At 47.0% G+C, this 12,477-nt stretch overlaps 1 protein-coding gene across 7 annotated transcripts in view; it reads left to right on the forward strand.

The window, feature by feature from the left end:
• Window positions 1-6,018: 6,018 nt before the first annotated feature.
• Window positions 6,019-12,477, forward strand: part of DEPDC5 (DEP domain containing 5, GATOR1 subcomplex subunit) — a 90,064-nt gene continuing 83,605 nt past the window's right edge. For 5 of the 7 annotated variants that reach the window (XR_005455336.1, XM_038762438.1, XM_038762441.1 and 2 more), the window contains exons 1-2: window positions 6,019-6,065; window positions 7,898-8,018. Coding sequence is in view for 5 of the 7 variants with exons in the window: in XM_038762438.1 (XP_038618366.1) it covers window positions 7,961-8,018 (58 nt within the window). In the remaining 2 variants the exon portion in view is untranslated. Of the gene's footprint in view, window positions 6,076-7,897; window positions 8,019-12,477 lie in introns of those variants that run through there. The other 2 variants (XM_038762439.1, XM_038762442.1) reach the window with 2 other exon arrangements.

Here is a 12,477-nt window from a genome sequence, read left to right on the forward strand (position 1 = left end):
GGGAGGGACCCTCTCTAAATGTTGCCAACTTGTACTTCCCAAGCGCTTAGTCCAGTGCTCTGCACACAGTAAGCGCTCAGTACATACGATTGAATGAATGACTGAGAAGCAGCTTAATAAATGAGAAGCAGCGCGGCTCAGTGGCAAGAGCCCGGGCTTTAGAGTCAGAGGTCATGGGTTCAAATCCCGACTCCGCCACTTGTCAGCTGGGTGACTTTGGGCGAGTCACTTCACTTCTCTGGGCCTCAGTTCCCTCATCTGGAAAATGGGGATGAAGACTGTGAGCCCCCCCCGTGGGACAACCTGATCACCTTGTAACCTCCCCAGGGCTTAGAACAGTGTTTTGCACATAGTAAGCGCTTAACAAATACTATTATTATTATTATGATTATTATTATTATTCTCTGGACCTCAGTTCCCTCAGCTGGAAAATGGGGATGAAGACTGGGAGCCCCCCGTGGGACAACCTCATCACCTTGTAACCTCCCCAGAGCTTAGAACAGTGCTTTGCACATAGTAAGCGCTTAACAAATACCATTATTATTATTATTATTATTATTATTATTATTATTCTCTGGATCTCAGTTCCCTCAGCTGGAAAATGGGGATGAAGACTGGGAGCCCCCCGTGGGACAACCTGATCACCTTGTAACCTCCCCAGCGCTTAGAACAGTGCTTTGCACATAGTAAGCGCTTAACAAATACCATTATGATTATTATTATTCTCTGGACCTCAGTTCCCTCAGCTGGAAAATGGGGATGAAGCCTGTGAGCCCCCCCTTGGGACAAGCTGATCACCTTGTAACCTCCCCAGGGCTTAGAACAGTGCTTTGCACATAGTAAGCGCTTAACAAATACCATTATTATTATTATTCTCTGGACCTCAGTTCCCTCAGCTGGAAAATGGGGATGAAGACTGTGAGCCCCCCTGTGGGACAAGCTGATCACCTTGTAACCTCCCCAGCGCTTAGAACAGTGCTTTGCACATAGTAAGCGCTTAACAAATACCATTATTATTATTATTCTCTGGACCTCAGTTCCCTCAGCTGTAAAATGGGGATGAAGACTGGGAGCCCCCCGTGGGACAACCTGATCACCTTGTAACCTCCCCAGCGCTTAGAACAGTGCTCTGCACATAGTAAGCGCTTAACAAATACCATTATGATTATTATTATTCTCTGGACCTCAGTTCCCTCAGCTGGAAAATGGGGATGAAGCCTGTGAGCCCCCCCTTGGGACAAGCTGATCACCTTGTAACCTCCCCAGGGCTTAGAACAGTGCTTTGCACATAGTAAGCGCTTAACAAATACCATTATTATTATTATTCTCTGGACCTCAGTTCCCTCAGCTGGAAAATGGGGATGAAGACTGTGAGCCCCCCTGTGGGACAAGCTGATCACCTTGTAACCTCCCCAGCGCTTAGAACAGTGCTTTGCACATAGTAAGCGCTTAACAAATACCATTATTATTATTATTCTCTGGACCTCAGTTCCCTCAGCTGGAAAATGGGGATGAAGACTGTGAGCCCCCCTGTGGGACAAGCTGATCACCTTGTAACCTCCCCAGCGCTTAGAACAGTGCTTTGCACATAGTAAGCGCTTAACAAATACCATTATTATTATTATTCTCTGGACCTCAGTTCCCTCAGCTGGAAAATGGGGATGAAGACTGGGAGCCCCCCGTGGGACAACCTGATCACCTTGTAACCTCCCCAGGGCTTAGAAAAGTGCTTTGCACATAGTAAGAGCTTAATAAATGCCATTATTATTAGAATTCATTCATTCATTCATTCATTCGTATTTATTGAGCAATTACTGTGTGCAGAGCACTGGACTAAGCGCTTGGGAAGGACAAATCGGCAACATAGAGAGACGGTCCCTACCCAACAGCGAGCTCACAGGCTAGAAGGGGGAGACAGACAACAAAACATTCATTCATTCATTCAATCGTATTTATTGAGCACTTACTGTGTGCAGAGCACTGGACTAAGCGCTTGGGAGAGTACAAATGGGCAACAAATAGAGCCGCTCCCTAACCAACAACAGGCTCTCACTCATTCAATCGTATTGATTGAGTGCTTACTGTGTGCAGAGCACTGTGTTAAGTGCTTGGGAAGTCCAAGTTGGCAACATACAGAGACAGTCCCTACCCAACAGTGGGCTCACAGTCTAAAAGGGGGAGACAGAGAACAAAACCAAACATACTAACAACAAAATAAAATAAATAGAATAGATATGTACAAGTAAAATAAGTAAATAAATAGAGTAATAAATATGTACAAGCATATATACGTATATACAGGTGCTGTGGGGAAGGGAAGGAAGCAGCGTGGCTCAGTGGAAAGAACACAGGCTTTGGAGTCACAGGCTCTAGGTTCAAATCCCGGATCTGCCAGATGTCAGCTGTGTGACTTTGGTCAAGTCACTTCACTTCTCTGTGCTTCAGTTACCTCCTCTGTAAAATGGAGATTGACTGCGAGCCCCGCCGTGGGACAACCTGATCACCTTGTAACCTCCCCAGCGCTAAGAACAGTGCTTCACGCGTAATAAGTGCTTAATAAATGCCATCGTCATCATCATTATTATTAGAAAAATAAGGACCACCACTTGTGTTGCTTATTGGTCCTTTCAGTCGGCAGCAATCGCCACTTGGAAAGGCTGTAAACATGTGAGGCCTAAATAAATTGTGTTTCAGGAAAGAATGAAGACAAGGGAAATAATCCATTCTCAGGTTGTGTCCCTTTCAAGGACATTTGGGGCAAATGTTAAAATACATTGTAGCTATAATAGACTAGAAGAAGTAACTTGCTTGAATGACTTTTTTTTCCCAGGGACAAGATGACCATTGTAAATAGAATATTATTTTCACTTAAATAAGCAGTTCATCTCACCTTATGCAACGCAGGATGGTTATTCTACAGGTTCTGTACTTTACCGGTTCTCAGCAGCGTGACTCAGTGGAAAGAGCCCGGGCTTTGGAGTCAGAGGTCATGGGTTCGAATCCCGGCTCCACCACATGTCTGCTGTGTGACCTTGGGCAAGTCGCTTAACTTCTCTGAGCCTCAGTTACCTCATCTGTAAAATGGGGATTAAGACTGTGAGCCCCACGTGGGGCAACCTGATCACTTTGTATCCCCCCAAGCGCTTAGAACAGTGCTTTGCACATAGTAAGCGCTTAACAAATGCCAACGTTATTATTATTATTATTAAGTCAAATAGAGAAAGTGCTGACTGCCATTTAAAGGCACTTCACTTTCTGGCTCCGGCATCTTAACTGGTCAGCGCTTAGAACAGTGCTTTGCCCATAGTAAGCGCTTAATAAATGCCATCATTATTATTATTACTGCTGGGAAATTCCCTCCCCAAGGATCGTTATTTATACCCCCTAAATTACATAAAAGACCACCAGTAATTTGGCTGGTAAGAAGGGGTGACTCCTTTTTAAAGGTCAAATGGAATAAACACGGGATGTCTTAGTTCTGCTGCAAAGTGTGCATATTTAGTATTGTTACCAGTGAATTAAATTTGACTCCTATTTAGAAGTTTTTCAAGTATCCCAAATCAAACTGCGGAAATGGGCTCAGGGAGCAAAGGAATGATCAGGAGCACTCTGGGTGGGAAGTCTGGAAGTACTGTACAAGTTGGCCTAGGAATTTATGAGCAACCCGGGCTTCTGTAAAATACGGATCACTTATAGCCATTTAGGTACTTCACTTTATTAGCTGTAATAGGTAGTTTCTGGAATTTTTTAATAAAGGGGGAAAAAACAGGATCAGTGAGATTCTCATTAGTGATTTTGGGCCTAGAAGCTTAGCCCCCTTAAGTTTCTGCTTCTGGGACTTAATTACTAGTTGGAGTTAATTAATACCTCTAATGCTGCCAGTACTTATCTTTGAAAACAAGAATGATGCAAGAACTGTACTGAGTATATATTGGATTATAGTCCAGTGCTCTGCACACAGTAAGCGCTCAATAAATGCGATTGAAGGAATGAATAATAATAATAATAATAATAAGGATGTTATTTGTTAAGCACTTACAATGTGCCAATCACTGTTAATAATAATAATAATAATAATAATGTTGGTATTTGTTAAGCGCTTACTATGTGCAAAGCACTGTTCTAAGCGCTGGGGGGAACACAAGGAGATGAGGTTGTTCCATGTGGGGCTTACAGTCTTAATCCCCATTTTACAGATGAGGGAACTGAGGCACAGAGAAGTGAAGTGACTTGCCCAAGGTCACACAGCAGACATGTGGCGGAGCTGGGATAATAATGATGGCATTTGTTAAGCACTTACTATGTGCAAAGCACTATTCAAAGCGCTGGGGGGGGGATACAAGGTGATCAGGTTGTCCCACGTGGGGCTCTCAGTCTTAATCCCCATTTTACAGATGAGGGAACTGAGGCTCCGAGAAGTTAAGTGACTTGCCCAAGGTCACACAGCAGATATGTGGCAGAGCCGGGATTCGAACCCATGACCTCTGGCTTCAAAGCCCATGCTCTTTCCACTGAACCACGCTGCTTCTAGGCGCTGGGGTAGATACAAGGTGATCAGGTTGTCCCACATGGGGCTCACGGTCTTCCTCCCCATTTGACAGACGAGGGAACTGAGGCACGGAGAAGTGACTTGCCCAAAGTCACCCAGCTGAAATGTGGTGGAGCTGGGATTAGGCTGTGATTAGATTAGATTAGACTCTAGACTGTGAGCCCACTGTTGGGTAGGGACCGTCTCTATATGTTGCCAACTTGTCCTTCCCAAGCGCTTAGTACAGTGCTCTGCACACATTAAGTGCTCAATAAATACGATTGAATGAATGAATGAATGAGTGCTTCGCACCTCGTAAGCACTTAACAGGGGAAGCAGCTTGGCTCAGTGGAAAGAGCCCGGGCTTTGAAGTCAGAGGTCATGGGTTCAGATCCCGGCTCCGCCAATTGTCAGCTGTGTGACTTTGGGCAAGTCACTTCACTTCTCTGACCCTCAGTTACCTCATCTGGAAAATGGGGATGAAGTCTGTGAGCCCCCCGTGGGACAACTTGATTACCTTGTATGTACCCCAGCGGTTAGAACAGTGCTTTGCACATAGTAAGCGCTTAATAAATAACATCATTTAAGCATCGTGGCTCAGTGGAAAGAGGCCGGGCTTTGGAGTCAGAGGTCAAGGGTTCAAATCCCGGCTCCACCACTTGTCAGCTGGGTGACTTTGTACTTCCCAAGCGCTTAGTACAGTGCTCTGCACATAGTAAGCGCTCAATAAATACGGTTGATGATGATGATGATGATGACTTTGGGCGAGTCACTTCACTTCTCTGGGCCTCAGCTCCCTCATCTGGAAAATGGGGATTTAAGACTGTGAGCCCCCCGGGGGACAACTCGATTACCTTGTATCTACCCCAGCGCTTAGAACAGTGCTTTGTACATAGTAAGCGTTTAATAAATGCCATCATCATTATTACTATTATTATTATTATTAACAAATGCCGTTGCCATTATCGTTACCTGGGGCAATAATCCCCCTCCCTCCTCATCCCCCCCGCGCCTTACCTATTTCCCCTCCCCACAGCACCTGTATATATGTATATATGTTTGTACGTATTTATTACTCTATTTATTTATTTATTTTACTCGTACATATTTATTCTATTTATTTTATTAATATGTTTGGTTTTGTTGTCTGTCTCCCCCTTCTAGACTGTGAGCCCACTGTTGGGTAGGGACCGTCTCTCTAGGTTGCCAACTTGTCCTTCCCAAGCGCTTAGCACAGTGCTCTGCACACAGTAAGCGCTCAATCAATACGATGGATTGAATGAATGAATGAAGAGGCGGAGCGGCGGGCCCCGGGCGCGGGGGGCGGGGCTTCGCCGTCACGTGACCCTCGGGCTCTCCCCCCCCCCCCCCGGGCTCCTCCCTCCCGCCCTCCCTGAGCCCCGGATGAGGAAGTGCGCCCGGCGGTCATAGAGAGGAGAAGGAGCGGGAAGGGAGGGAGGGAGAGAGCGGCTGCCGGGCTGTGGGGGCCGACCCATCCCGCCCCGTCCGTTGCCGGCGGGGAGGCTGCTTCTCTCCGGTCGGGTCCGGTCTGTCCCCGGCGGCGGGGCGGGGCTGGGGGGGGTCGGGGCCCCCGGCGGGCGGGAGCGGCTGTGCGGGCCCCGGGGCCCAGGGCGCCCCCTGGGGGAGCCTGCGGGACGCGCGCGCGCGCTCCCTTGCCCGCGCTACCTGGCTGGGGACCCGACAGGACCGGACAGGGCCGGGGGGCCCCGGACCGTCCGCCCGCCCGCAGGAAAGAACCGAAACCGAACCTTCCCTTCTTCCCCCTTTCCCTTCCCTTCTTCCCTCTTTCCCTTCCCTTCTTCCCCCTTTCCCTTCCCTTCTTCCCCCTTTCCCTTCTTCCCCCTTTCCCTTCCCTTCTTCCCCCTTTCCCTTCCCTTCTTCCCCCTTTCCCTTCCCTTCTTCCCCCTTTCCCTTCCCTTCTTCCCCCTTTCCCTTCCCTTCTCCCCACTTTTCCTTCCCTTCTCCCCACCTTTCCTTCTCTTCTCCCTCCTTTTCCTTCTCCCTCCTTTTCCTTCTCCCTCCTTTTCCTTCTCCCTCCTTTTCCTTCTCCCCCCTTTCTCTTCTCCCCCCTTTCTCTTCTCCCCCCTTTCTCTTCTCCCCCCTTTCTCTTCTCCCCCCTTTCCCTTCCCTTCTCCCTCCTTTCCCTCCCCTTCCCCCTCCTTTTCCTTCTCCCTCCTTTTCCCTTCTCCCTCCTTTCCCTTCCCCCCCTTTCTCTTCACCCCCCTTTTCATTCCCTTCTCCCTCCCTTCCTCTCCCTCCTTTCCCTTCCCTTCCCCCCTCCTTTCCCTTCCCTCTCCTTTCCCTTCCCTTCCTCCTCCTTTCCCTTCCCTTCCTCTTCCTTTTCCTTCCCCCTCCTTCCCCCTCCTTTCCCTTCCCTTCCCCCTCCTTCTCCCTCCTTTCCCTTCCCTTCCCCCTCCTTTCCCTTCCCTTCTCCCCCCCCTTTCCCCGGCCCTTCTCCCCCCGCTTTCCCCGGCCCTTCTCCCCCGCTTTCCCCGGCCCTTCTCCCCCGCTTTCCCCGGCCCTTCTCCCCCGCTTTCCCCGGCCCTTCTCCCCTCCTTTCCCCGGCCCTTCTCCCCCACTTTCCCCGGCCCTTCTCCCCTCCTTTCCCCGGCTCTTCTCCCCTCCTTTCCCCGGCCCTTCTCCCCTCCTTCCCCAGACCCTTCTCCCTCCTTTCCCTTCCCCGTCCTTTCCCCCGGCCCTTCTCCCCCCTTTCCCTGGCCCTTCTCCTTCCCCTGTCCCTTCCCTTCTCCTTCCCCTGTCCCTTCCCTCTTCCCTCCCCTGCCCCTTCCCTCCTCCTTCCCCTTTCCTTCCTCCTTCCCTTCCCCCTCCCACTGGTCCTTCCCAGGCCGGGCCTTAGAAGGCTTCCATCCTCTGGGCAAAGTGTCGAGGGGTTCGACCCCCTCGCTTCCCGGTCGAGGCTGCAAGTAGAGGGAATTCCGAATGAAAGTCCCCACGCCTTCTTCCCCAGCGCTTAGTACAGCGATCTGCACACAGGAAGTGCTCCATAAATACCACTGATTGATTGATTTCTAGAACCACAGGCGTTTTCCTTGGGGAGTGAGCAGGGAACCCCAAAAGGAAGGACTTTAGGCCGGGAAAGTCACCCTGGTCACTCTTTGCAGCTGCCCCGGTGTTTCCATTAGTGGCTTGTTTACGTGCAGCACATGTGTAAATAAGGTGAAGTCACCACTAAGCACTGCCACACAAAAATCTCTCCGCTTTCCACTTCAGGCAGCTTAATCCAGAGGCGGTTGATTACTCAGTTCTAGTGGAACCCGAGGCCCTTATTGATTCAGAAATGTAGAATTGTCAGAGAAGAAAAAGCTTAAAGTGTCTTTATATTAACAGAGTGAAGACAAGATGACCTCTCTGTCCTTCCTCTGGAACAGCTGAGAAAGCAACAGCTCCAAGATGAGAACCACGAAGGTCTACAAACTCGTTATACACAAGAAGGGCTTTGGGGGTAGCGGTCAGTATCCATTCCCTGTGAGTTATATGTGCTAGTTGTGGAATTCACTGTCACTTAAAATTGCAAAAGGAGATTGCTGTGTTTCTTCCGGCTTTCAAAATCAACTAGAAAGCATCAGGTGCCCCTAAAAGATTCTCCAAAGCGGCTGATGGCCCTTGGGGTCCTTCCCCCCGCGACTGTTTTCCCTCCTATTTCCTCTGCGATTCAGCTAAATATTTACTAAAAAAAAATGATGGTATTTGTTAAGCGCTTACTATGTGCGAAGCACTGTTTAAGCACTGGGGGGGATAGAAGGTGATTAGGTTGTCCCATGCGGGGCTCCCAGTCTTAACCCCCATTTTACAGTTGAGGTAACTGAGGCACAGAGAAGTTAAGTGACTTGCCCAAAGTCACACAGCAGACAAGTGGCAGGCTCATTCCACTGAGCCACACTGCTTCTCGAAAGTCTCTTAAAGAGTGTTAAGTACTGGCTCGTCTCAGATCCGCCGTTTGCGGATCTCTTATCCCAGTGTCTGGCAGGAATTTTGGTGTCACTCAAAATCCTGGGTTTGAGGTCTGAAGGGGTTGGTGGGGGGGTTTGTGTATTTTGGGTTGCCTGCAAACAGAGCGATCGAGATAATATCTGGGAGAAAGTTATAGATCTGTAGTTTTCTATGTTTTTGAGAACTATCCATCCACAGTCTTGGTTATATACACTGTAGACTGTACTTTGTGGGTAGGGAACGTTTCTATCATCTCTTGTGCTTTCCCAAGGCTTTAGCACAGTGCTCTGCACACAGTAAACACTTAAAAAAAATCATTGATTCCGTTTTCGTGGGTCCTGATGCTACCCTGATACCTGGACATTTTAATAATGACGCCTTAACCTAATTGATGTTTTGGGGGCCATTTAGTCCACTTCTTCCATCTGTGGATTTGCTGACACTTTCAGAAAAAGACCTGATGGAAAAAACATTCATTTTTATTTGCATTTTTGGTGAAAAGCGTTCTAACTCATATTTGGAAAGAGTTCCCTTCCCACCACTCCTCCCTGTAACAACATTGCCTGGTTTTAGGGGCCGAGAAGATGTAAGAAAAATGTAAGTCATCATCAATCGTATTTATTGAGCGCTTACTGTGTGCAGAGCACTGTAAGTCTTTATTGCATTATCTGTAGTACCTGTTAGAAAAACTCATACTTTCAAATACTGGATGGGGATAGACAATCATTCGCATTTGTTTTTGGAATATGAACAAATAAAAACCAATAGAGCAGTAAAGGTCTTAAAAATTTATTGCTGAATAAATAATAATAATAATAATAATAATAACGATGGCATTTATTAAGAGCTTACTACATGCAAAGCATTGTTCTAAGTGCCGGGCACTGCTCTGCACCCAGTAAGCTCTCAGTAAATACGATTGAATTGAATGAATGAAAGAAAAAAAAATGTACTTCATGTTTTAACTTGAGAAGCAGGGGTGGCCTAAAGAAAAGATCAAGGGCCCACGAGTCAGAAGGACCTGGATTTTAATTCCAGCTCCGCCACTTGTCTGCTCTGTCCTTGGGCAAGTTACTTGACTTCTCTGTGGCTCAGTTACCTCATCTGTACAATGGAGATTATACTGTGAACTCCAAGTAGGGCGGGGGGACTGAGTCCAACCTGATTATCTCATATCTACCCCAGGGCTTAATACAGTGCCTGGCACATTGTAAGCGCTTAACAAATACAAAAAAACCCAAAAAACCAACAAACAAAAAAAAAAGTGAATAATAATGATGGTATTTGTTCTAAGCGCTGGATGCTTATTATGCAGTTATCTGCACTAAGTGCTTGGGAGAGTTCAACTAAGAAAGGAGATACAATCCTTGCCCTCAAAGAGCCTACAGTCTAAAGAAGACTGACAGATAAAATTGTCAGGAGGGCTTTGAAGATGGCAAGAGCTGTAGTGTGTCGGATCTGCAGGGGGAAAGTGTTGCGTGCAGGAAGAAGGGACTCGGCAAAGAATTAGAGGGATGTAAGTCAAGAACAAGGTAGAGTGAACAAATTAGGTTGGGAAGAATGAAGGGTGTGTGTTAGGGTAGAGTAGAAGAGAGTGAATAGTGAGAGAGAGGGAGAGAGCGCTTAGTACAGTGCCTCGCCCATAGTTAAGCGCTTAACAAATACTGTAATTATCATTATTATTACTGGAGGTTCTTAAAGCCAGTGGTCAGGAGTTTCTGTTTGCTGCAAAGATAAATGGAAAAATCCTTGGAAGTTTTTGAGGATGGTGTGAGCAGCAGAGTGAAGGAGACATTGAAGAGGGGAAAGGCTGAAAGTAAGGAAACCAACGAGACGGCTAATATAGTAGTCAAGCCAGCATATGAGGGGTGTCTGAACCAGGGTCGTGAATGTGTGGGTGGAAAGGAAAGAGTGGATTTGGGAATGAAGGGTGAAAACTAAAATGTAGTGGGAGAGAACTGATAGAGGAAGTGAGGGGATGTAGTGCCTTAGCATTCATTCAGTTAATCGTATTTATTGAGCACCTACTGTGTGCAGAGCACTGTACTAAGCGCTTGGGAAACAAGTTGGCAACATTTAGAGGTGGTCCCTACCCAACAACGGGCTCACAGTCTAGAAGGGGGAGACAGACAACAAAACAAAAAATGTAGACAGGTGGCAAAACCCTCAGAACAAATAGCTAGCTCTCTTCCTCCCTTCAAGGCCCTACTGAGAGCTCACCTCCTCCAGGAGGCCTTCCCACACTGAGCCCCCTCCTTCCTCTCCCCCTTCTCCCCCTCTCCATCCCCCCGCCTTACCTTCTTCCCTTCCCAACAGCACCTGTATATATGTATACATGTTTGTACGTATTTATTACTCTATTTATTTTGCTTGTACATATCTATTCTATTTATTTTATTTTGTTAATATGTTTGGTTTTGTTCTCTGTCTCCCCCTTCTAGACTGTGAGCCCACTGTTGGGTAGGGACCGTCTCTATGTGTTGCCAACTTGTACTTCCCAAGCACTTAGTACAGTGCTGTGCACACAGTAAGCGCTCAATAAATACAATTGATTGATTGAAATAAAGCTAGATGCACAGAGTTCCCCCTTGATGTAGTGAATGGGTAATGGGGGGATTTTGAGGAGTGCAGTTAAATGTGCAGAATGAAAAACTTAGAAAACTCTGAGCAGCAGAGTGACGTTTAGACTGGAGAAGTTTAGACTGAGAGGCAGCGTGGACAGAGCACGGGCCTGGGAGTTGGGAGGACCTGGGTTCGAATTCCAGCTCCTCCACTTGTCTACTCTGTGACCGTGGGCAAGTCACTTAACTTCTCTGTGCCTCAGGTACCTCGTCTGTAAAATGAGGATTAAGACTGTGAGTCCCATGGGAGACAGGGACTGTGATCAACCTGATTAGCTTGGATCTACCCCAGTGTTTAGTACAGTACCTGGTACATAGTAAGCGCTTAGCAAATATAAAAAAAAAGCAAGAGAAGGGAGAGAATCTCGACATAGAGAGACCAGAGATAGTGCTCTGCTGAGTTGCATGAATAACAGAAAAGTTTTTGCAGGGTCATTCATTCATTCAGTGTATTTATTGAGCGCTTACCATGTGCAAAGCTCTGTACTGTGCGCTTGGGAGAGTACATTATAACAATGAACAGACACATTCCCTGCCTACAACGAGCTTGCAGTGGAGAGGTGGATTTGCATAATTTGTAGCCATTTTCAATGTAATGGTAGACAGCACCTGCTCTCAAGGTAAGCATACTGTTATCAGTTTGATTCTCAATTTATTCTAAGGGACAGATATTTTTTTTTCCCCCTTTAGACAAGATTCATTTGAAACTTTTTTCTCCCTAAATATTTTGGATGCACCCTAAGATAGAATCAGATATACTCAGTTATGTCATGATACATTTCACTAAAAATTTTGGACGGAACACTGTTAGGGAATTAAGGAACATTTGTTTGAGAGTGGATGTCTGTTTAAATGCTCTGGGCCATGTTTTTGGAAGATATGGTTTGTTGTGTACACATGTATTTATGGAGTGCATATTCTGTGCAAAGCACTGTACTAAATGCTTGGGAGAGTTCAGTAAAGTTAGTGGACACAATCTGTGCCTTCAGGGAGTTTCTAATGTAATAATAATGATGATGGCATTTATTAAGAGCTATGTGCAAAGCACTGTTCTAAGCGCTGGGGCGGTTACAAGGTGATCAGGTTGTCCCACGGTGGGCTCAAAGTCTTAATCTCCATTGTACAGATGAGGGAACTGAAGCCCAGAGAAGTTAAGTGACTTGCCCAAAGTCACACAGCTGTAGTAAGCGCTGAATAAATACGATTGATGATGATGATGACAACTGGCGGAGCTGGGGTTTGAACCCATGCCCTCTGACTCCAAAGGCCGGGCTCTTTCCACTGAGCCACGCTGCTTGTCCTAATGTAGCCTGGGGGAGAGACGATAAAATAAAGCAACAGAGTTTAAAGATTCGT

The sequence above is a fragment of the Tachyglossus aculeatus genome, chromosome 21, assembly GCF_015852505.1.
Source record: "Tachyglossus aculeatus isolate mTacAcu1 chromosome 21, mTacAcu1.pri, whole genome shotgun sequence".
Taxonomy (NCBI): domain Eukaryota; kingdom Metazoa; phylum Chordata; class Mammalia; order Monotremata; family Tachyglossidae; genus Tachyglossus; species Tachyglossus aculeatus.